Source organism: Monodon monoceros, unplaced genomic scaffold (genome assembly GCF_005190385.1).
Source record: "Monodon monoceros isolate NGI ecotype Baffin Bay Population unplaced genomic scaffold, NGI_Narwhal_1 Super_Scaffold_21, whole genome shotgun sequence".
NCBI lineage: Eukaryota > Metazoa > Chordata > Mammalia > Artiodactyla > Monodontidae > Monodon > Monodon monoceros.
In genome coordinates, this window is record NW_021703778.1 from 60,761,467 (window position 1) to 60,787,250 (window position 25,784).

The 25,784-nt window shown below is 37.9% G+C and overlaps 1 protein-coding gene across 11 annotated transcripts in view; it reads left to right on the forward strand.

Moving 5' to 3' along the window:
- Positions 1–25,784, forward strand: part of TCF12 (transcription factor 12) — a 381,378-nt gene that overhangs the window by 347,756 nt on the left and 7,838 nt on the right. For 5 of the 11 annotated variants that reach the window (XM_029237048.1, XM_029237043.1, XM_029237053.1 and 2 more), the window contains 6 exons: positions 332–405; positions 1,425–1,496; positions 2,249–2,455; positions 12,287–12,401; positions 13,684–13,846; positions 18,570–18,802. In XM_029237048.1, coding sequence (XP_029092881.1) covers positions 332–405; positions 1,425–1,496; positions 2,249–2,455; positions 12,287–12,401; positions 13,684–13,846; positions 18,570–18,802 — 864 coding nt within the window. The remainder of the gene's footprint in view (positions 1–331; positions 406–1,424; positions 1,497–2,248; positions 2,456–12,286; positions 12,402–13,683; positions 13,847–18,569; positions 18,803–25,784) is intronic. The other 6 variants (XM_029237049.1, XM_029237045.1, XM_029237052.1 and 3 more) reach the window with 3 other exon arrangements.

Sequence of the window (25,784 nt, forward strand, 5' to 3'; positions counted from 1 at the left end):
AGGGACAGAATTTTAAATTATGCACATTTTAAGTACATTTTCTCAAGATATGTGTGCATTTGGACAGAGTGTGAAGAACATGCAAACATAAATGTAGTTATGTTTCAAAGTATAGTTTTTTTCTCAACTCCCTACACAGTTATATTAATAATGAAAAAAAATTTTAATATGTTGGGTTTATCAGTAGCCAGTAACATGCTGAAGACTGAACAAAAATTTTCACATAAATTTTTGCACACTTACAATATATCTTTACCCCTTCCTTTAGAACATTATCAAGATCACTGAGTTAACCAAGGTGTGTGTGTGCTTTTGGGTTTTGTTTTAACAGGTACCAGTCAGTGGCCCAGACCTGGAGGACAAGCGCCTTCATCCCCAAGCTATGAAAACTCACTCCACTCCCTGGTAAGAGCCTCTGAGAAACATACAAGGTCTCTTTTATCTAATAGTGTGGAGTTCTTTTTTTTTTTTTTTTTTCCAGAAAATCTTGAGTAACAATGAAAAAACAGTAGGATAGCATTACACACGAATTCTTTGCTAACAAATGGCCTGATTTAGTTGAACTATATAAGACACATTGGGTGTGCCTTTTACCATCTGTTCTTTGGGACATCAGGCTTCTGGTCTCAGGACAGCTGGTATTAAAATAGTGTTATGGGATTTTTGTTTCTTTGACAGATCTAGGTTTTAATTTTACTATAATTTTATGTTTACATGTAAAGGAAATTTAAAGAAGAGAAAAAAAACACACAGACCAAGTAAGAAAAAATTAGTCCAGCATTGCAAAATGGTTGTATTTTACTCTTTCTCATATGATGATATTGTGTATAATTTATTACATTTCTGTTAAAATTTTTAAATGTAGCATCAATTATTTTTGTCAGGAAGAGTATTGTTTCCCATGTTTTCTTTTTTAAAAAAGAATGTATTATGTAAATTGTACAAGCAAAACCGTTGAGAAACAAAGCAGTAGAATAAAGGAGCCTGTCTAGGTATTGAGAGTGAAGAATTTGTGGTAGGGTGTTAACTACTGTTGCCTTTCTGTGCTTACCACAGAATTACGAAGCATTATAAAAACAAAATAAGGATGACTTAATGGAATGTTAAGTCATGCTATCATTCAGTAATTCCAGGTTGCAAATAGAAAAGTTCTTTTTCTGTGACTAACAGAACATTTTAAATTAAAGGAAAGTTTTCTTCTCACATATAAGCAAATATAAGCAATGTGTGCTACTTAGATGCTAACCTTATAACTTTGCTGTTAAATCCCAGCCTTCTCATACCTTAATACAAGTAGATCTTGCAGGTCTCCGCGTTAACTTTACTAACATGTTATGCTGACATGCACATCAGCTATTTCCTCATCTCTTTTGGAGTTAATCTTAACCTGTGCTTTGCCTCCTGTTCTGTCTTGACTTTGCCAGAAAAATCGAGTTGAGCAGCAACTTCACGAGCATTTGCAAGATGCAATGTCCTTCTTAAAGGATGTCTGTGAGGTACTATTTCTTTTAGATGGTGCCTTTTTTGTGTTTCAATTAATTATACTTCCTATTATCCGTTTAAAATCATCAAGCCTGTACAAACTCCAGAGTCTTTTAAAATCAAACAATGACTATTTTCGTTTTTGTAACAATATGTAAAAATAGGCTTTTGTTGAGTGTGATTCTTTTTAAAAGAGCTCTACTGGCATGTGCTTTTATTTTCTTTAATTCTAATATGTTTGTGTATGGGGCATGTGTATATTCACAGACAGATAATATCATTTCATCAGTTTTGTGAAAGAGCACATTTGGATGTGGTCACCATTTCAGATAGGTATTATAAATATTCACTTAAAACAAAACTACAACTTAAATTTGTTGGATTTGAAGATCCTCCCCCAAATTGCCCTCATTTCAAAGATCAGTGTTAAAGTACAGGGTATCTTTTTTATCAATGATAATTGAGTATCAGACACAGTAGAGTAGCCTTCAGCTTTTGTAGAAGCTAAAAGAAATAACCTCATTTTAGATTGGTAAATAGATTTTATGAAGCAGTGATTTGCTTCTGAAGCTTTGTTAATTTAGCATAGTCTACAAATATCCTTTCTTTAATTGTTGATTCGTAGTACAGGTAGTTTCTTTTGAAGCCACTTGATATTGCATATTCACTTGCTGCCTTCCCTATATCCCAAAGTAGGAAACATAGCAGTTTAATGAATTTAATAGATAACATCAGTAACCTCCATGTCTTTTTTCAATCCCTACAGCAATCTCGAATGGAGGATCGTTTGGACAGACTGGATGATGCTATCCATGTGCTGCGGAACCATGCCGTGGGACCTTCCACCAGTTTGCCTGCTGGTCACAGTGATATACACAGTTTATTGGGACCATCCCATAATGCACCAATTGGAAGCCTCAATTCAAACTATGGTGGATCAAGCCTTGTTACAAGCAGTCGACCTGCTTCAATGGTAAAACAGTGCTCATCCTTTTGGAAATAACTTCTAAAGCATATTGTCCTACATGTTTTTCATGAAATCTTTCAGGGAGAGAGGTTCCTTCTTTCTGTAAGGAAGGAAGGTAGAGTGGCTTTTAAGAATTTCTTTTACTGTCTTGGGCAGGGTCATTGGCTGAGCATTGGCCCTTAAAATCCTACTATGACCATGTGCAAAAAGCAGAAACTTTCTACAGAGATCATTTTAGCTTAAACTTGGATTTTTTTTCCAAGTATGTAATAATTAGCAGAACAGTTTTTGCCTTGAAACAGTTGTAGAAAGTCTTAATATCAAAAGCAGTAAAGCAAGACTGAATTTCAAGGGCTCTGGTCTAGAAAAGCTATTTATTATAATTTGGAACCAGCCTTCAATAGTAGAACGAATGTAATATTATTTGTACAGGTCCAAATTTAAGCTTTATTCCCAAATGAAGGAAAAATGTGGGGTAGTTTTAAGAATGACTGTAATTTAAGTGACAATGAAAGGAAACAATTTTAGATTAATCCCTGAAGAGAGTAAAATCGTTCAATCCCTTTTTTTTTTTAACGTGGTAGTTCTTTAAAGGAGGAAAAAAGTAAAATTCTGCAGCCATGCACATCAAAAATTCTGTGTCGAATGTCTTACATTGTTTTTTATACAAATTATGTTTTAAAGGAATGAAGCTCGTTTTGAATCTGCTATTTAACTGAAACCATGTGTTTGCATGTTTATGGCATGGTTTTTAAGATTCATTGCATGCCGTGAAATATTCTCCTATGAAACAGATTTCTAGCTGTAAGCCGTGTGATCAAGGCTAAAACTCACCTATCATCGCAATAATTAGGTGCCCCAAATGCTGAAGTCTTGTGTTCTGTAAAATAGGATTGGTTCCAGATTTTCACATTCACATTCATATATCAGACAGCCATTTATATTCATTCTGGAGTTGCTGAAGTAAACATCAAACAAGGCTGCCTGGTTTCCTAAGAACAGTGTTTTCAGCAACATAGGTGACAATGCCCACATGTCTTTACAAGCAGTTTTTTGTTTTTGTTTTTTAATATCAGAAGATCTTGAAATTAAGACTCCTTTTAAATTAGCTTTTGTTGCTATTGATAAACTAATAAATGTGAAAGCATCTTTAAATTACTGAATTCCTAGAAATAAAAGGGAATATTGTAATCACTATTAGTGGTAGTAATAAAATAATTTTAACAGAATAATAAGATAGCATTTGTTGCAAGTATAAATTATTACTTTGCTGAAATACTGTTTATCCTTATTTAGAAGAATGACTTGAAAATCAGTATGTTTGAATCCTAAGCTTGTCTCAGCCTTCAGTATTTGCAATTCTTAGTCCTCACCTCTTAATCGTTTCTTAATTCTTCATTGTTAATAGCCCACTGCTCCTTTTTCCAGTTTATCTGCTACAATATATGATATATCTCTGGCTCCTCCCACATAAATATAGAATTTATATGAAATGGATCTTCTATCTTTGGGAGGTTTTTTTTACCAACTTTGGATATAAGTTGGAAAATAGATTTTTCAAAATCCAGTCCTCCAAAGCCATGTAAAAAACCTAGTGCATTTTAAAAGAACTTGTTGAGGGAAAAATTGTTTCTAATATTAGATACTGCCCTGAAGCTTTTAGTTAAGGAAGTGGCTTCCATTATATTCACTAGGAATATGCTGCCTACTTCAGAGCTGCCAGAGATATTCTTTAAAAAGGAAAAGGGCTTCCCTGGTGGCGCAGTGGTTGAGAGTCCGCCTGCCGATGCAGGGGACGCAGGTTCGTGCCCCGGTCCGGGAGGATCCCACATGCTGGGGAGCGGCTGGGCCCATGAGCCATGGCCGCTGGGCCTGCAAGTCCGGAGCCTGTGCTCCGTGGCAGGAGAGGCCACAGCAGTGAGAGGCCCGCGTACCGCAAAAATAAAAGGAAAATAATTCAAGGTAATCAAGAAAAAGAGAGTTCTGAAACATGAGGTGAGTCTGGCTTAGTCTGAGAAGCAGCGTCAGTGCTGCAGCAACTAAGCCCAGGCTACTGCTGAGTTTGTCAATCAGGGTCTTCCTTCAGTTTTTATAACCTTCTTAGAGGACACAGCTGAGAAAAGTCTGCCAGACATCATCTATTATATCCACCCCTTCCCCAGTCACTAATGGAGGTGGAGATGCAGATGTTTCTGCCAGGCTTACCCTCAAAAGTTATTAACTGACAAAATCTAAGAATGTCAGGTGAGTTAGTATTCAGCTCCCATCCTTCTGAAATGACCTTCTTAGCTGTGAGTACTCAGTTCTCAGTTTCAGCAGAAAGACCAAAGAATGGAATGAAATGAAGATCACAGTCAGCCAGTGACTGTCCCAGCTAAGTCTTAGGCATATTGTTGAGGAAAACTCTTATCCTGGTGGCTGTTATTCATGTCTGAGGGCTTGCATCAGTACTGCCAGGAGCCTTGCTTACATGCTTTGTACCTACTTATGTGGAATCAACTCTTTTCATACTCTGGGAGGGTGTGTGATTTGGGGGACATCTTGTAACTATTGCCAGCCATCTTTAAGAGTTAATCTGCTTTTATTATCTCACCCCCATGTTTTCTAACTGATCATGACTAAGAAATAACACAATTTTACATTCTGGAATCACTTTTCTTTTTTTGTCTTGTTTAACTTTCTGGTAGTTTATATACTTTTCCTCTGCATTAACATAAATTAGTATTTTTTAGGCCCCTAAAAATGGAGGTTACATGGCCATTATTACAAAGTAACCACAGAAATATCAGTTTATCAGCAATTCTATATCGCCATTTAGAATTCGTAAGGTCAGTTTCCTCTCAAAAATATTTAAATTTCATCATTTCATTTATTTTTCTGCAGAGAGTAAAACTGGTCTAGTAAACATAAATACCATTCCAGGAAGTCCACAGAACATTCAAATAAAATTTTTGATGTAATGGATTTTTGTGGGCATTTACTAGAGGTCACCATCCTAATTCCAAGTTTTAAATATGATGTTACTTTCTCTCCTGGCATTTAAAGGAGAAGAATCAGCATACTTTTTTGTAAAAGGCCAGACAGTAAATATTTTCAGCTTTGCAGGCTATATGGTCTCTGGCACAACTACTTACCTCTGATTTGGTAACATGAAAGCAGCCATAGCTGTTATGAAAACAAATTGGTGTGGCTGTGTTTTAATAAAACTTTATTTGCAAAAAAGAGCCTCCTTTACTAGTAAAACAAAATAAATAAATAAATAAATAACAGGACCAGATTTGGCTCACAGGCATACTTTGCCAATCCCTGATTTAGAACAAAATTAGCTTCCCAGTGCAGGAAATGAGAGTTAGCAAGTTTTGTTTTTTGGGGTTTTTTTGTTTGTTTGTTTTTTGGGTTTTTTTTCTTTTATTTTTCTTGGAGCCTATAACTTTTTGCTTATTTTGTTTTAATGAGTAGTTTGGGAGTTCTGTTGAAGTAGTTGGAATATTTGAGGTGAGCCAGAATGCACTGGGAGTAGAAGAATAAGAGTTGATGGCAGGATAAAAGTAATACAGAGAGCTCTGCTCTCAGCCTTCAGTGCTATCAAGGTAACTTGTGGTGTGAAGTCTACATGGGCAGGTTAACCAAAATAGTCTCCTTGATCAAGGAAATAGCTTTGTTGCTGAAAACATTTCTCTACATTATTTTCAGTTATAACAAGGCTATGCTAGTAAGATCATCTACAGCTTATCTACTGATTTGTAGATCCATCTTCTTATAGATGAAATAATTACTATTTTTCGTTATTCCAGAAAACAATTTTTATATTTCACACAAAGGTAATAAGACTACCACCTGCCAAAAATATTAATAGGAGTCAATATCAAAAGACTTATTTGACTGTTGTTTCTTTTAACTGAACAAACTTGACTAGCATCAAAGGTTAGGATTAAATGAGGTTTCAACCACAGAAAGCTTTTAACATATTTTAGCTATCTAATATACACAAAAATTAAATTTCCTGGGCTTCACTGCTGGCGCAGTGGTTGAGAGTCCGCCTGCTGATGCAGGGGACATGGGTTTGTGCCCTGGTCCGGGAGGATCCCCCATGCCGTAGAGTGGCTAGGCCCGTGAGCCATGGCCACTGAGCCTGCGCATCCAGAGCCTGTGCTCCGCAACGGGAGAGGCCACAACAGTGAGAGAGGCCCGCGTACCGCAAAAAAAAAAAAAAAAAATTAGATTTCCTGAAGATTATTATATCAGAAAAAGAGACTAGGAAGTGGGTAATTACTACTCCTTCTCATATAATTAGTGTAGCCAGCCTGCCCTAGTTTTAACATTTGCTCTTACTTTTGAATAGGGTTAACATTTTCATTTACTTAATTTCCTACTCCTTTTCAATATTTTGGATAGTTTCCCCATATTTTCTTAATGCAAATTAAAACTTAAGGCTTTATCAGACACTATTATTAGGATGTGATTGATGTATCGTTTAAATTTTAAAACACAAAATCAGGATTTTTAGAACTATTGAAATGTCAGCATTGGACAGACTATAGTTTTGCTCCCATTTATTTAATGTAAGAACAAACTCAGAATAAACTGCTGACAGCAAAAAAATAATGTTAAGTGGGAAACTGAAAAGGAATGAGACTCATTAATTTCATTTAGGCATTACAAAGAGGTTTCAGCAATATAAAGTTATTGTACATCACATCAGTTTATGGCTGTAATATCTAAAATACCGAGGCCTGATGAGATAGCTCTGTAATAGCACTTTTATCTTTAACACAAAGTGCTCAGTTATTGTTCAGACAGTGATTTCAACTTCAAACTAAGTTAGATTAGAAGCTTTTGTGTTAATGGAAGACTGATGCAAATCTTTAAAAGTTTCTCATTTATGATACAGGATAAAATTACATCCAGGAGGCCTTTTGATTTCTTTGTTACAAGTCCTGAGGAAATTTAACTCAGGCATGTCTTTTGCGGGGGGGGGGGGGGGGGGGGGGGGGGGGGTTGGGTTTGGGGGATTGCTCGGGTTTTTTGTTGTTTAAGTTATGGTTGGAGATGTGTGTCTTGTTTGAGAGCAAATAATGTTCAGTTGTAGAACTTAAAGCAACCTTATATAATGATTTGAAATATAAATCATGTCTGTTTTCTAAATCCTAAAGCAGTTAGAGAAACTATATTTTTCCTAGTTCTAAAAGATTTAAGATTCAGTTATTAAAGACTAACAGGCAAATAGAGTAATATTTTATTCAAAATTTTAGCACTTTTTGTCACTTTATCAGAGTAAATTTGGAATCATTTTAACCTTATATTTAGACAGTAATTTTGTTAGTATAGGTTTGTATACAGTAGAAATGGTATGTGTAGGTTTCTGCTAAACTGAAGTTTATTTTTTAACTGTATTTTACTTTTTCTAACCAATTTTTTTCCCAAATGGGCAACTTAAATTTTTTAAAATTTTGTTAAAACCACATTATAGTGCTTTTAAAGGGTTTTGATACAATTTTTTTAACTCAAAATTGTTTAACTGTCAAGCTTTTTAAGCCTGAAATCCATACAGATTATATATTTATGGAAGTATTATTCAAAAGGAATCATAACAACTGGAATTCTTCCAAGTTTTAGCATAAAACCCTCTTTGGGTAAAACAAAATATTTACAGTACATAAAGATCCTTTATTCAGTCTGTAGATTAATAGTGATTAATTTAAATCAGTACTCAGTGAATAGTACAAATTGAACAAATTATTAGAATAGAATTCAAAATCAGCGAGGAGTTCATACTGAGTAGTTTTCAGTCTGTCCCTTAATTCACAAGACCTCTTATTCATCAACTAATTAGATTTAACATTTTTCCATTGTGGGTGTTGAAGCCATTGGCCAAGTTAAATGAAAACAAGTCCCTTGTTGGATGCTCCTACAAAAATAAGGCCATAGGTAGATTGTAAAGATTCAGAATGCAAGATGATGTCATTTAATGGAATGGGCCGTTTATTCTGAAACGGAGCTCTTCATAATTGAAATTTAGAGCATAGCAGGCCTAGGGGTTTTCCTTCCCCTGCTAGTCCCCCAATAGAAGCATTCTGTCAGCTGTATGCTAACGAGATGAACAATTAAACAAGGTCCTATCTGGCTGGCCTCACAGGCTCTGAGCTCAGACAAAGAACTGTTTATACACCTGTTACGTGTGTGGACAGAGCCATTTTAATGGGTAGCTTCAGATTAAAGGAAGGACATGGGAGCCAGGGTGAGCAAGGGTTAAAGAAAACTATAAGAACTGTGAATGTCAAATTCTCCAGAAAATATGAGGGCCATTTGCAAGGGGAATCAAGTTACAAAGAAAAAGTTCCTGCTAACTTCATTAACATGAAAAACTCCAGACTTGAAACTTTTTGCTAGTCTGATGCCATTTTTAAAAGGCTTAATTTTGTTCACGGTTGGTGTGAGAAAACAGTTTGCAGTATTCTATAAAGACAAAGATATTCACTGACATTTTATATCGCAAAACAAATTGAGCAACCTTTCTGATTTTCCTTCAGGGAAAAGCAAAATCCTTAAGATCTATTGTTTAGATAATGATCCTTTGTCTTCCAAGCCTTTCATCAGAGAAGAGGTGATAGAACATTTTTATTAGTTGAGATTCAGAAAAATCAAAGAATTATTTATACTCATGAAATAAAAGAATAAGAATTTCACAGATGCATCATCACTTATCAATCAAATGAGTGAAATTCAGTTTGTTACTGTTCAACGGTATTATCTGACAGAGCTATAAAATGGGTTTCACAGGTACAATATGTAGTAAATAAACGTATGTTTAAAAGTTTAAATTTTAGGGCTTCCCTGGTGGTGCAGTGGTTAAGAACCTGCCTGCCAATGCAGGGGACACAGGTTCGAGCCCTGGCCCAGGAGGATCCCACATGCCACGGAGCAACTAAGCCCGTGTGCCACAACTGCTGAGCCTGCGCTCTAGAGCCCGCAGTCCACAACTACTGAGCCCACGTGCCACAGCTACTGAAGCCTACGTGCCTAGAGCCCGTGCTCCACAGCAAGAGAAGCCACGACAATGAGAAGCCCGCGCACCGCAGCAAAGAGTAGCTCCCGCTCACCCCAACTAGAGAAAGCCCGCACACAGCAACGAAGACCCAACGCAGCCAATAAATAAATAAATAAATTTTATTTAAAAAAGAAAAAAAATGTTTAAATTTTAAAAGGCTATTTATTTTTCATTTACTTGGTGTGATAGCTCAAAATACTAGATAAGAGCAAAACTGGCTTATATTACCAAACATCGTGGGAAGTTTTAAGTCCACATTATAAACACAGGCATAAAAACCTTAGCTTTGGGGCTTCCCTGGTGGCGCAGTGGTTGAGAATCTGCCTGCTAATGCAGGGGACACGGGTTCGAGCCCTGGTCTGGGAGGATCCCACATGCTGCGGAGCAACTAGGCCCACGAGCCACAACTACTGAGCCTGTGTGTCTGGATCCTGTGCTCCGCAAAAAGAGAGGCCACGATAGTGAGAGGCCTGCGCACCGTGATGAAGAGTGGCCCCCGCTTGCCACAACTGGAGAAAGCCCTCGCACAGAAACGAAGACCCAACACAGCAAAAATAAATTAATTAATAAACTCCTACCCCCAACATCTTCTTACCAAAAAAAAAAAAACTCTTACCTTTTACTTTATCCTGCAGTGATTTCCTCAGCCAGTCAAAATTATTCTAGTAATATATTATCTTTAAAATAGGCCTAGACTCCTAAGGTCCCAAAGAATTTGTAACTATTTGTTGTATTTTACCCTATTTTTATAAAATGCAATTTTTGAACTGACCTTCCTCTCAGATCATTAGATCATTGAGTAGTTCATAGCTAGCAAGAAAGCACCCTATGTGTTATGAATAAACATGACCAGGATTCCCTAGAGATAGGATATCATAAACTATTTTAAAAACAATTTCCTCTCTCGGGCTTCCCTGGTGGCGCAGTGGTTGAGAGTCCGCCTGCCGATGCAGGGGACACGGGTTCGTGCCCCGGTCCGGGAAGATCCCACATGCCACGGAGCGGCTAGGCCCGTGAGCCATGGCCGCTGAGACTGCGCGTCCGGAGCCTGTGCTCCGCAACGGGAGAGGCCACAACGGTGAGAGGCCCACATACTGCAAAAAATAAAAATAAAAAAATAATTTCCTCTCTCGGGCTTCCCTGGTGGCACAGTGGTTGAGAGTCCGCTTGCCGATGCAGGGGACATGGGTTCGTGCCCCGGTCTGGGAAGATCCCACATGCCGCAGAGCGGCTGGGCCCGTGAGCCATGGCCGCTGAGCCTGCGCGTCCGGAGCCTGTGCTCCGCAACAGGAGAGGCCACAACAGTGAGAGGCCCGCGTACCACAAAAAAATAAATAATAATTTCCTCTCTCGAATGTAATTTTCATAGTCCACTTCTTCACTTGGTGTTAGATTTAGTTCTTCAGGTTTTTCTCAAGATTTTTTACTGGGGGCGGGTTGCGGTTCAGGGCAGAAGTAAAGGTTAAGGGTCTAAGGGAAAATTTCCAAAATGGTAATGGAATAGAAGGCTGTCTTGATTTCTGTGGTCCCTTCCCAGCTTTAAGATTTTATGATTCTAATGCATGATGAAATTATGTGGTTTAGAAAACGGGGTATGGTCAATGCTGGATCATCCAGGGGAGTAGTGACACAGCTAATTCTCAGCAATGACTAATCCTCAAATAATTTAAAAAGTAGCTATGGAATACATTGAATGGGTTTTTCAAAACTACATTAAAGATAAGAATAAAGATAGAGGACAGACATTTCTTAAAAAGTTGGGTGGAAGACCTGGTATGTTCTAATCAGATCCACTACCAATAGCCTGCATTGCCTGAAACTTTGCTTTGGTTTCTTTTGTTTGGCTCACAGGAAACCAAAGGATAAACTTGCATAGGGGTATTTATACCTCTTAGGGTAAAATCCATACAAAGTCATGAAAGATAAAAGCTATATTAATTACTCAAGAGGGATTCAAAGCATGGCATTTTACTGGGATTGAAGGATTTGTTGAAAAACAGTGGTTCTCATGTATAACTCCAGGCAATAAACCTATTTAATTAAAGGATTAATCTTCTAATTGCCACATCTGCTGTTGTTCTAATAAAAAAAAAACTGGTTCATTTGTAACCAGTTTTTCTAAAAATACTGCAGTAGCTAAAAACACTTGGTAGTGTTTGCATGCCTTCTCAGTTCAAGTTAACTGTGACTTGTCTAAATCTGATTAAAACTGAGAATAAAAATGTATGGCTTTTTGTTGCCTGGCAATGTAGAACTTTTATTTTAAGTTATTTTAATTTTGTATTGCTTTTGCTGCTCTTAAAATTTTTGAGGAGAAGCAATTAGAGGAAGAAAAAACAAGACACTGTGTGTAAGAAAAGGATATGCTAAAGTATAGATAAGTAATATTATTACTTGGAACAAAGCAGTATTTTGCTAAATGCAAATTCATGGATACTTTAACATTTTTAGGTAGTATATGGAATAGGTTTTCAGATTGATTGATACACAATAGAGGCTATAATATGTAGTGCTGTATAGATTATAGAATGCTTTTTGTCTATTAGCTCATTTGCTTCTCACAGCAACCCTCTGTGGGATATAAAATTTGAAAGCTGGAATTTTTAAAAATATTTTTATTCAGAAATAGTACTACTGTCGAGTCTTTTACAATCCAAAAACCAGAAAAGTGGCATCCAAAAAATGTTGCTAAATTTAGATGAGTGATAGCTGTTTTGTCTATTAAACCCAGTGAAAGAATTTGAACAATTACTGCACCATGAACATTTTTTTTTTTTTTTTAACTTTAGGTCGGAACTCATCGAGAAGACTCTGTCAGTCTCAATGGCAATCATTCAGTCCTGTCTAGTACGGTCACTGCTTCAAGCACAGACTTGAACCATAAAACACAAGAAAATTATAGAGGTAACTGTATAGTTCGTTTACAGCAGTAGTGCATACAGAGGTATCATTTTGGAGTACTGTCACCTTCTTCACAGTCAGATTGACATCTGTGAATCAAAAGTCATCTTAGGGGCTTCCCTGGTGGCGCAGTGGTTGGGGTCTGCCTGCCGATGCGGGGGACGCGGGTTCGTGCCCCGGTCTGGGAGGATCCCACGTGCCACGGAGCGGCTGGGCCCGTGGGCTATGGCCCCTGAGCCTGCGCATCCGGAGCCTGTGCTCCGCGGCGGGAGAGGCCACAACAGTGAGAGGCCCGCGTACAGAAAAAAAAAAAAAAAATCATCTTAAGTGGTAGAATTCCAAACAGTAGTAGTACTACTGCGTGAATATACAGGGTCAGTATTTAGGGTTCCAGTTGGTCCATTTAGCTGGGCCAATTACAGATATTTATTGATGGATGGAACCCTGTGCAAACCGTTGTTCAGTGTTTACTGGTCATCTTCTTACCAGCTCCTGCATCTGTCCTCTTTCTTTTTTTTTTTTTTTCTTTTTTGGCTGCACCGTGTGGCATGTGGGATCTTAGTTCCCTGACCAGGGATTGAACCCGCACCCCCTTCAGTAGAAGTGCAGAGTCTTAACCACTGGACTGCCAGGGAAGTCCCTGTCCTGTCTCTTTCTAAATCACTTCCCCTCATGGCTGAGTCTTCATTGTCCCTAGAGGAATTGAGAAAGACATTTCTGAGTATGTTTAGAGCTCTGAGTGATAGTAGCTGTTGTTTAGAAGATTATAATTTAATTGGAGAGACAGACAATTCTTATAAAAAGCAAATTGTTGTCAATGTTATAACAGACCTTATAAATAAGTACAAATATATAGGTGGTATTAAGACCACCAAGATAAAGTTTCCCCAGTTGTATTTAACCATGATGCCTGTTTTATTCTGTTTGTCCAGGAAAATGTCAAAGCTTATTTCGTTTAACTTGACAGCATCTTAGAAGTTTTTAAAATGCATCATGTTTCTCCTACCTTGTTTGATTGTTAAATGTGCCTGAAAATGAGCATTGGACTCACCATCAGGGTCAGGCTTGTTTTTTTTAAATACAGGTGCTTTAAAAAGCAATTTTTTCTAAGGTTTGTGGACATGCTGTTTCCAGCTCTGAATAGTTTACTTTTTTACATCTTCAGATTTCTATAGTAGCTCTATAACAACTAAGGATATTTACCAGCAAGAAAGCTTTTTACTGTCTTAATTCTAATTCATAAATGAGTCTGGACATTTATTCTGTTTCTTTGCCTCTTTGTTAGGTGGCTTGCAAAGTCAGTCTGGAACTGTTGTTCCAACAGAAATCAAGACTGAAAACAAAGAGAAAGATGAAAACCTTCATGAACCTCCTTCATCAGATGACATGAAATCAGATGATGAATCCTCCCAAAAAGATATCAAAGTTTCATCTAGAGGCAGAACAAGGTATTTGTTAGCATCCAGGTATTAAATTTCACTCATTTGCCATGGGTGAAGATACTTGGAAAATTGAAGTGTATCATGCATTTAAGTGTCAGCTGTGTTCTAGATACTATGTTGGGACTTTTATGTATTATCTCATTTAATCCTCATAGCATCCATAAAAGGGAGGCGTATGAAGCTGACTCTAAGTTTATGTTTTCCATGTTTCCCACAATATTTTAGGGTCTACATATAAAAAACAATTACTTCTCTCCCATCAATGCTTATAGTCTGTAAGACAGCTAGAGAACAAAATAGCTAAAACAAGTTAAATTGTACAAGTATAGGTATTTAGATATAACCCATCAGTAAATATTCAAATACATTATTTTAAGGCTAAGTATATGGTAAGACTCTTGTATGATTTAAACCAGGGGCTGGCAAACTATGGCCCATGGGCCATATCTAGTTCATTGCCTGTTTTTATAAATAAAGTTTTTTTGGAACACCACTACACACCATTCATCTACATATTGTCTGTGGCTGCTCTCACAGTGCAGTGGCAGATTTGTGCAGTTGCAACATAGGTTGGATGACCCACAAAGCCGAAAATATTTACTTTCTGGCTCTTTATAGAAGATATTTGCAACTTACGTTTTAAACAGTACTTTGAAAAGAGTATGGAAAAGGAAGTACTCCACATGCGTTGATGTTGTCGGGGAAGGTTTTCTAGAAACTGGACTTGACTTTGCTTTGAAATATGGATATTGACACATAATACATTAGTTTCAAATTATTTCCAGATTTTTCCATCAGATTTTTCTTCTAGTTCTACATTAAAAGTAGGTAATTTGATATATTCGTGGTACGTCCTATTTCTTTGTATATATCCATTTATCAGTAGTATGTATATATCACGTATAGATATTTATATTTAAAACATTGTTCTTTGTATTAAATTATGGTACAAAGGAAATTACAAACTAAAAGAACCAGGATAGTCCTTTCTGTCAGTCCCATACTTAAAAGTTGTCCTTTTGCATTTGACATTCTCACTATTTTCAGTAGTTGACATTTCTCTTGAGGAAAATTAAATCTTAAGGTCCTAATACTATCATTTTAATATGCATTGTACTCAGTTGTGCAAGGGCATGAAGAAATAAAAATTGAGTCAGGGAATCCAGAGTCCACTCCTTTGAGGAATCTTAATGCTTTCATAGTTTCATTATTCAAATAGAACTTTAAGGGAAATAATTTGCATCTGTCCTGATCATTCATCCTTTCATTATATAGGTCAGCAAACTTCGTGTGAAAGGGCCAGATAGTAAATATTTTAGTCTTTGTGGGTTATACAGTCTCTGTTGCAACTGTTGAACATTGCCACTGTATCATGAAAGCAGCCAAAGACAGTACATAAACAGGTGGGTGTGGCCTTTCCAATAAAATTTTATTTACAAAAACAGGTAGCTGGCTTATGGGCCAGTTTGCTGAGCACTGTTATAGGTCATCAGAAATTGAGAAGGCAGTATAATGGGTTAATAATAACAATACTTAGTAGTTAATAATAGTACATTTAAAACACAGCCTTTGGACAAAATAAGGCTAACCTTGGTTTGAATCATGGCTTCATCACATTTTGCCAAGTAACCTTGGCAAGTTATTAAGCTCTCTGAGGTTTGGTTCTATCTTAACAGGAGACTTTCTGTTTAGGATTCTTGTGGGAATAAACTGAAAATTATGCATATAAAGCCCTTTTCACACTGTCTCACATGCAGTAAACATCAGTAAAGGTACTGTGGTAACTTATGATGATAATAATTTTAGATATGTGCTCTTGATTTCTTCCATGAAGCACTAACCTGGATTCTTGTCACTACCCTGCTACTCATTAGCCTTGTAATCCTAGGGAGGTCACTGATCTTACAGTGGTTCTCAACCCTGCTGCACAGACTCCTGAAACATTTTAGAAATACAGGTGCCTGGCCCCTGAACCCGAGCTCACTGTATCAGCATCTCTGGCAGTGGGACCTTTGAAAGCTATATTTTATAAGTGCTCCTGAAGATTCTAGTGAGTGGCCACCTTTGGAAACCTTTGGGCTAGATGATCTGTAAAGGTTTCTTTGAAGTCAAAGAGCTAGTGATTATTATCAAAAGAATACTTTTATGAAATTCTTGACAATTGGCTAGTAAAAATCTGTTGTCCACTTGTGGTTTTTTTAAGATTTATTATTTATTTTATTTATTTTTGGGTGCATCCTGTCTTAGTTGCGGCATGCGGGATCTTTTGTTGCGGCACACAGGCATCTCTCTACTCGTGGTGTGCGGGTTTTCTCTCTCTAGTTGTGGTCAGAGCAGGCTTCAGAGCGTGTGGGCTCTGTAGTTGTGGCGTGTGGGCTTAGTTGCCCTGTGGCATGTGGAAATCTTAGTTCCCTGACCAGGGATCGAACCCACATCCCTTGCATTGTAAGGCGGATTCTTTACCACTGGACAGGGAAGTCCCTCTACTTGTTTTTTTTTTTCTTTGTTTGTTTGTTTTGCGGTACGCGGGCCTCTCACTGTTGTGGGCTCTCCCGGTGCGGAGCACAGCCTCCAGAAGCGCAGGCTCAGCGGCCATGGCTCACAGGCCTAGCCACTCCACAACATGTGGGATCTTCCCGGACCGGGGCACGAACCCGTGTCCTCTGCATCGGCAGGCGGACTCTCAACCACTGCGCCACCAGGGAAGCCCCCTCTACTTGTTCTTTATTAGAGTACTCAAGGTATTAGAGGTGAAGCACCAATTCTTTGTGCACATTTTTTTCCAGGTTTCTAAGAGGCCCTGCTCAGTAATTTATTTCTGAAATATAAATAGAATTTTCTAGAAGTTATTCCAAAGCATTTTTCTCACATATTCTTTTCTGATTAATTAGTCTGTTTTCATTACAGAAATTTGAAAATTACAGAAAAGCACACACAAAAATCACAAGAAACTCTGCTACCCAGAATTAACTACAGTTTACTTTTCAAGGAATATCTTTTTCCATAAATACAGTTTAAATTGGAGATAAACTGGATAAAAGTTTTATAATTTCAACTTTTTTAATTTAACAGTATATTTTTAACCTTTTCATCTATCTGTGTTTTCTCCAACATGTTTTTTTCTTGTTGTTTCTGTTTTTAGGCAGCTTTATTGAGGTTTAATTCAAATATAATAAAATACGCCAATTTTAAGCGTACAGTTTTGGTCCTTTGACGTATGTATACAGTTATATACATTAATAATGTAGAATATTTCTGCCACCCTAAAAAGTTTCCTCATGCCAATTTATAACCAGTCCTCTTCTCCCATCTTCTGGCAAACGTTGATCTGCTTTCTGTTACCATACTTTTGTCTTTTCTAGAAGTTCCTGTAAATGGAATCATACAATATGTAGACTTTTGTGTTTGGCATCTTTTACCTAGCATAATCTACAGCTTGATTTTTAGAGGGTACATAGTAGACCATTATCTGGATGTACTGTGATTTATTTAACCCATCTCCTAATATTGGACTCCCATTTGTTCTGAAGTAAATAATTCTGTGATCAACTTCTTTACCTAAATTTCTATGAACATCTCTAATTATATCCTTTGGATGAATTTCTAAAGTTGGAATTGCTGATCAAGAGATAATGAACATTTTAAGGCTTTGGATTCATTTTGCCAATTTGTCCTTCAAAAAAGTTGTTCCAGTTCACCCACGTTTTAAAATCATCACCACTGATGATGATATTTCTTCCAGAACAAAAAGTATAGTCATTTTCTGAGATACTTCTCTCATTCCACATCTTAAGCTTTTCTTCCTCCTCCTCACCAGGGGACTGCCAGAATATATTTAAGAACATAAGCAAACTGTAATACATTACTATAATAGTACAGTGTTTCTCAAACCTTAATGTACATATGAATCTTGTTAAAATGCAGCTTCTGATTCAGTAGGTTTGTAGCAGAACCTGAGATTCTGTTTCTAACGGTAATGTAACACTGTTTTTACAGTAATGTAAAAAGTAAAGTTTTTAAGCAGTAATGCTGATGCTGCTGATCACATCTAAAAGAGCAGGGTGCTATAATATGGGGTCATTCAAATTATGTTTATGAAGAGTTTCACTAGTAGTGTGGAGAAGTCTTTATGCTGTAATGTGCAATGAAAATGCATTTAGAAATGTATGTGGGGGACTTCCCTGGTGGCGCAGTGGTTAAGAATCTGCCTGCCAATGCAGAGGACATGTGTTCAAGCCCTGGTCTGGGAAGATCCCACATGCAGCAGAGCAGCTAAGCCTGTGTGCCACAACTACTGAGCCTGCACTCTAGAGCCCATGAGCCACAACTGCTGAGCCCATGTGCCACAACTACTGAAGCCCACACACCTAGAGCCCATGCTCCACAACAAGAGAAGCCACGACAATGAGAAGCCTGCACACCGCAACGAAGAGTAGCCCCCACTTGCCGCAACTAGAGAAAGCCCGCGCACAGCAGTGAATACCCAACACAGCCAAAAATAAATAAATAAATTTATTTTTTTTTAAATGTATGTGGTATAATTTCAACTATATAACTATATATTTGCATTGAGGAAGGACTGGAAAGAAATATACAGTAATGTTAAGTGTAGCTATTACTACCATTTGGTAAAATTTATAGTTTATTTTTATAATTTTTAATTTTGTACAATAAGCATATCTTACTTTACAGCGAACCTAACAGACATTGTTGTTACTTTGCCTTCCAGCAGTACTAATGAAGATGAGGATTTGAACCCAGAACAGAAGATAGAAAGGGAGAAGGAAAGGCGGATGGCCAACAATGCCAGAGAACGCTTGCGTGTGCGCGATATTAATGAGGCATTCAAAGAGCTTGGTCGAATGTGTCAGCTTCATTTAAAGAGTGAAAAACCCCAGACAAAACTCCTTATTCTTCATCAGGCCGTGGCAGTCATCCTTAGTCTAGAACAGCAAGTCAGAGGTAAGTAGGTTCAGCAGAGATACGTAACTGTTCTGCTTCCAGTGAGTAGACATTTCTGTGTCCACTTGCTTTTCTGCTTGGTCAGGTTGTTTGTAGGTGCTCCTAGTACTTCTGCCACCACATCATCCGTATCAGGTTTTTCTCTATAATTCTCTCACCTCTGTCTCATTATATAGGTCAATATCTGTAGGCTCAGTGCTTCCCAGAAACCAGTAGAGAGTAACCCTATGAAACAATGCAGTGAACAGCCAGCCTCCTACTCAGCATTAGTGCTTTGTGCCTCTCGTTGACTCTGGTCTCCCACGCTCTTGTATTTACCTGCCTACACCTGTCCCCCAACCTGCTCCTTCCTGTCTTCCCTACTTCTCCGTAGTCAGTTTCTTGCCTGCTTTACCCGGGTCATCTGTGAGGCCCTGATGGTTAATAGAATGCCTGGTCATGGCCCCTCCTGGCTTTGCCCCCTATGGATGTTGTTTATACCCATGTCAATAAGGTGTCAGAGTTTCTTCGTTGATTCCTGATAAGGAATGCCATGAGGTTCTTGGGTGAATATGCACTGGCATGCCTGTGTGTCCCTAAGGACAAAAGTGTGGTTCATACAGACTTATCCACTGCTGACTGAGACAGCTCTCCCAACTGTTTTATTTTGATGGAATCTTTTTTTTTGGCCACACAGTGCAGGTTGTGAGATCTCAGTTCCCCAGCCAGCGATTGAACCTGGGCCATGGCAGTGAAAGCCCGGAACCCTAACCCAGGGAACCCCCTTGATGGAACCTTGAAGAAGCTTTGAAACTTCATTTTTTGAACAAAGTGTTTATTGTATACCTCCTCTGTCCCAGTCAGCTATGTTCTAGACCCTGGGGTATCAATTAATACAGGCTTCTAGCCCTTGAGAGGTTCTATCATCAAGCTTGCTTTTTTGAATATACTTATATATCTTCTTATTCAAAGTTACGAATGCCTCATCCTAAGCCTTTTTGCAAAGAATTTATAGATGTGGCCTTTGATTCCAGACCCCATCTCTAACCTCCCTTCATTGAGAGCAACTTTGTCTTCCTTATTTATTGGGTATTTATATAATATTTTATTTAAAGAAAGTTGGAAAAGAAAAAAAGAGTATGAGTGGACAGATGCTTGACAACTGCGACAAGGACCCTTAGCACTAATCATAGAAAGAATAGTCTTTCTAAGGAAACCAGAGTTAGAGAACTTGAACACATTTTCTGAAAAACATAACACTAGTAATTAATTCATCTATTCATTTCCCTCCGGTGTTTTTAATGAATAAAAATGATGAATAGATAAAACACTTATCGCTAAAACCAGATACTGCTCCTGCTGTCTTAAATCCCTTGAAGTACCTGTAAAGCGTAAATGTTAATGAAACCTGATCAAGAAGTTACAGACTTGGGACTTCCCTGGCAGTCTAGTGGTTAAGACTCGGCGCTTCCACTGCAGATGGCACAGGTTCGATCCCTGATCAGGGAACTAAGATCCTGCATGCCATGTGGCGTGGCCAAAAAAAAATTTTTAATAATAATAAAATATATTTTTAAAAAAAGCTATAGACTCCCTTGTGATATTCATAAAGACAGTCTGATAGTTGCCACTCATCTGTGGCAGGAGCATTTGTCCCTTGAGCTTTCACTATCTCCTGTCACTTTACCAAATGTTTTTGTTCAGTTATGTCTGACATTCAGTGGCCAAGTATATTCATCCTGCTCCTCAGCAGCCCAATATATTTTCTACCCTGACGCTACCCAGCCTTTTGTTGTCAAGACTGTTGCCTCCATCAGCACTGTGAAAGTTTTACTGTTGGGACAGCAGTGGTGCAAGAACTTATTCTTGTACAGCACCTTTCCTTCCCACAGTTCATTAGAGCTAGAATAAAGTCATTTGTGTTCTTAAAAATCTTTTTTTTAAGATCAGAGGTACTACTCTCAGATCCAAGCCATCAAAAATGAGAAATACCTCTGTTTGAAAAAAAGTTATAAACTGCATCATGCCTGGGTGGATCTTATTCATTCATTTGTAAGATTTCACCTTGTCATGATTCCATGCAAGCACCTAGAATAGAAAAGCTGAGTCTGAAAGAGGATCTAACATCTAGGCTTATCCAGCTGCCTACTAACTTTCTGGTCATTGTTATGGGTACTGACTTTTTCACACTATTCTGGAAAGCTCTATATAAGGAGCCATTGACTGATTAGAATGAACAAAACTTAAATACACTGAACTGTAACTTCATTAGGGACTGCTTTAATATTCATAAAAGCCTGCCTTCTTCGCACCCTCAAACTCTGGGCTTCAAAGCCCAGAGCCTTTATTTTACAGCTTAATGTAAAAGCCGTGGGATCCATGTAAGACTCCTTGAAAGGCTGGCTATCCAACAAAGTTTCGAGCCCTTCGTGTAGCCCATAATACCTGTGCCTTGTCTATAGCAGCACCTTCAGAGTTTGGTATAACCGCTCTCCTTCCCTGCACTTGATCTCCAGTAGTTTTGAGTTATTTTGGTAACCTGTCCACCTTTGAAAGCCTCTTCATCCCTGCAGGGGCCCTACGCAGCAGCCCCTGGGCCCAACAATTTCTATAAAGACATACATTTTGTTTACATGACCTACTTTGGACATCCTCTGGGCTCTCTGGCCACCCCCTTTGGTTTGGGGTAGTATTCCAAGACCATGTCTAGCTGTCCACAACCTGTCATCCCTAGACAAGTGGATATACCGGAGGGCAACCAGACCTGGGTCTAGCAGTGAGTCCTTGAGAAAAGCAAGAAGTGGCTTCCCTTCCAAGCCTCAGATTTTGCCAGAGCATTTTTGTGCCTTGGTGCTCCACATATCAAATCCCATATGGCCTCTGTCATTGCCAGTTTAAGCCTTTCTATTATCGTAACTATAATTTTACCATTACGGTTTTACTAATCCTCAGCAGATTTCACATATTATCTTCAAGTTTGTCCTCTCAGCTTTACTGAAGACTAAGTTAGTGATCAAACACTTCCTCCTCAAACTCTTTTCACAGGTCAATTTGATAAACTCATTTGTCTTCTGGTGATAATTTAGGGACAATAGAACTATTAGGATTTTAGTTTACTGGTCTCTTAGTTAGTTCAAAGATAAATAAGCTAGGACAGCGGTTCTCAAATCTGGCTGGTCTCAGAATCACCTGAGGCTTTTCCTTTTCCCAAACAAATCTCCAGACCCTACCCTCAGTACATTTAATTCAGTTGCAATGAGATGGTCAAACATAGTAGTCTTAGCATATTCATTGATAATACACCACTCCTTCCTAAATCTCCACTGAAATGAATAAAAATGGCATTAACCCACAAGGATAGAGGGGAGAGAAGATAATAACAAACAAGAGAGCAAAAGTAGATAGAGAAGTGGTAACTGACTTACTTAGAAGAAATTAAATGGAACAGAGAGGAATACCAGCAAGAAGCAGAACATTTTGCCTTACAGGACTTTGGAGGTACTAACTATTGGAAAAAGCAGAAGTCAGGCATCAGACCTGAAAACAGAAAGATTCATTGGAGGTTTGCTATGGAAAGTTGGATCCCTAAGTCTCCTCTGTACTTCATATTGCTTCTGCCCTCTTTTCCCTTCGACCATAGAAGCCAGGAGGATTATTTTTAGCAAAAAGTGAAATCTGAAAGGCTGAAAATCTGAAACACCAAGAGGAGCAGAGAATGAGTGAAGTATGAAGCTGAACAGTGAGACCTGCAGCCCTGTGTCCTGCTTTGCTTTCCTAATGCTGGCAACAAAATATATTAATTCTATCCTCAAGGAAATGGGATAATTCTTTTCTAAAGAAATTAAAATACTCTAGAGAAAAGACCTCCAGATTTAGGAATTCCTGAGTAATAATATCTCACTTTTGGATTACCATAGAGTAATAAAGCCCACCAGTTGATGTCTTACTTCTAATATTAAAGGACAGCCAAAGATTTAAGAAAAACCACCATGAAAAAAAGAAATTGAGATCAAACCAAACAAAAAAGAAAGAAGAAAACAGAGACATGCAAAAAGCATTGGGAAACTTTTTTTTTTAAATAAAACTAATGTCTTCTAATAAGAGAAAATATGTGCATAAAAGAGAAAGAAGCCATGAAAAAGAAATTCAGATGATATGATAGCAGAAAAAATATAGTAGAGGTTAGCTGATAAAGCTGAGAAAAGTCTCCTAGAAAGAGATGAAAAATAGGAGAGAAGAACTAAAATTAGGGGCGATCAATCTAGAAGTCCAACATCTGACCAATAGGATTAGTAGAGTAAGAGCAGAAGAGAGCAAAGGGGATTATCATGGCAATAATACAGGAAATTTACCATTACTAAAGAGTACATGTCTCAAGATTGGTAAACTCTAATCTTGTGTTAAGAATAATGATTTTAGGACTTCCCTGGTGGTGCAGTGGTTAAGAATCCGCCTGCCAATGCAGGGGACACGGGTTCGAGCCCTGGTCCGGGAAGATCCCACATGCCGTGGAGCAGCTAAGCCTGTGTGCCACAACTACTGAGCCTGCACTCTAGAGCCCACAAGCCACAACTACTGAGCCCACGTGCCACAACTACTGAAGCCCGCACGCCTAGAGCCTTGTGCTCCACAAGAGAAGCCACTGCAATGAGAAGCCAGCACACCGCAACAAAGAGTAGCCCCCGCTCAACGCAAGTAGAGAAAGCCCGCGCACAGCAATGAAGACCCAATGCAGCCAAAAAATAAATTAATTTTTTTTAAAAAAATAATGATTTTAATAATTACTTCAAGTTGAAGTGTATCATCATGAAATTTCAGAGCATCCAAGTTAAAAGGAATATCCTAAAGCTTTTAGAGACAAAATTTAAATAGCTCAGAGACAAAGGGACAACATTCAAAATGTCATCAGAGTTCTGAAGAAGTAGTGCTGGATTCCAGGAGACAGTGGAACAATACCTTCAAAATTCTGGGGAAAAATCACTTTCAACCTAGTATTCTGTATCTAGCCAGACTATTAATTAAAATGTAAAGATAGGATAAAAATAGTTCAGATATGCAAAGACTTTAAAATTCTACCTCCCATGTACACTTTCTGAGGAAGCATCTGGAACATAAGCTTAGGCCAAATGAGGACATAATCAACAAAGACAAAGGCATAGGATTTGGGAAAGAAAGGATCTAACGCATGGGAGCAGCAAAAGAAAATCCCATAACAAGAACTACTAGGCCTAGAAAAGAACCAGTTTACATTGAAAATAGAAGACTATTAGCTGTGGAAGAAAGGTTTACAGGGAAGGAAGATGGAATTAATAGATAATATGATGATGTGTTTGAGATTTTAGGAAGAAATATTGAGAGGCATTTGTTAGATCTATTAGAGCATTTCGGGGGGCGGGGGAATTGTCATTACTAACAAATGAAAAGCAAAGCAACTATTAACTACAGGAAAAACAGTCCTATGAGCAAGGAAACAATCAATACAAAATTCTTGACTTGCAAGTATGTCCACATAGATATAATAACAAATATTTACCTAATCATAATATTGAAGAAGTGACTGTTGCATTAGCCAAATATTGTGCTATAAACATGTTAAGAAGATGATACTATACAAGTATCCAAGGATACAAGTCCTCAGCCACATACCAGAGGGTAATAGACCCTTAATAGAAATGTAAGAAAGACAGTTGCTTCTTATGCTCCGCACATAATGTCTGACTTCTTCTTACCTCTGTATCAGGCCTTCTTGGCTACTTAACATGTTTGCCATGGCCTGCTCACACAGACCAGGAAGTATGAAGCAACAGCACTAGCTTTTGCTTTTTTGGATCAAAGCTCACTTACTTCACATTTCGTAGAGCTTACTGTAGTATTCTCTTGGTTCTTCCAGCCCTGAGTGTTGTCTGACTCATTGCAGGAGTCTACAAAATCTTGCCTAACTTCAGTTTTCGGTTCTGGTCCTTTCCAGCTATTCTGATCATGCCTCCTAGAGCCTTAGTAAGATAAGAGCAATGTTCCATTGTAAGAGAAATGTGAGAATGTTTCAATTAGAAAACGTTGAAATCTTTCTCCTCTTTGGGTTTCACATGTTAATTTGTGCCCTCTTTTCAGTCTCTCTGGTCATTGTTTGAGACTATTGCCTACACAGTAAAGGAGATATGACACCTAATGAAAGACAGACTTCTCTTATTTGTCAGAGGTACACAATTCCTTGTTAAGAAAGCAGCTCCTGGGACTTCCCTGGTGGTCCAGTGGTTAAGACTCTGCACTTCCAGGGCAGGGGGCGCAGGTTTGATCCCTGGTTGGAGAACTAAGATCCCACATGCCACACGTGGTGTAGCCAAAAAAAAATAAAAAATAAAAGCAGCTCCTAATATTTTTACATAATGATGGACATGCCGATTTCTACTACTAGTTATCCTGATAAGTTAAGTAAGAGTGTACCTTCCTTTCTTCATTGCCTCCTCAGAGTTGTATAGGCTTCATGTCTTTTCCTAAATACAGGGACTTTGATGACGAATGTTGTCATCGTGTATGAGTAAAAATAGAGTCAGTAAATTTACCATAATAAAGTCTTTTGTCTACTTTTTTTAAACTCAGAAGTGAACTATAAATGTGTTTTGAAATATGCACATTCAAATATGTTTTTACTTTCCCTGAAAAAGGAAATACATTAAAAAAAAAAAAAAAAAGCTCTGCTATGTTGCATTCAGCTTGGGCCATCATTTCAAGAAAATCTAACATGTAAAACAAATTACAACTTATACAAAATATTGTTTTCATTACAGGTTAAGTTTAAGTGGTCTTTTTATATTATATTCATTAACACATTTTTAATCAGTTTATAAAAATAAGTGTAACAACTTTTAACTGATACTGTATGTTATAAACTGAAACAAAAAACTATACCAGAAGCTGTCATGGGTTAGATATCTTGTACTTAAAACTCATTTAAAGAAGTTATAACAGGAACTGTAGTTCCTAAGTAGATTTTCATTCAGTG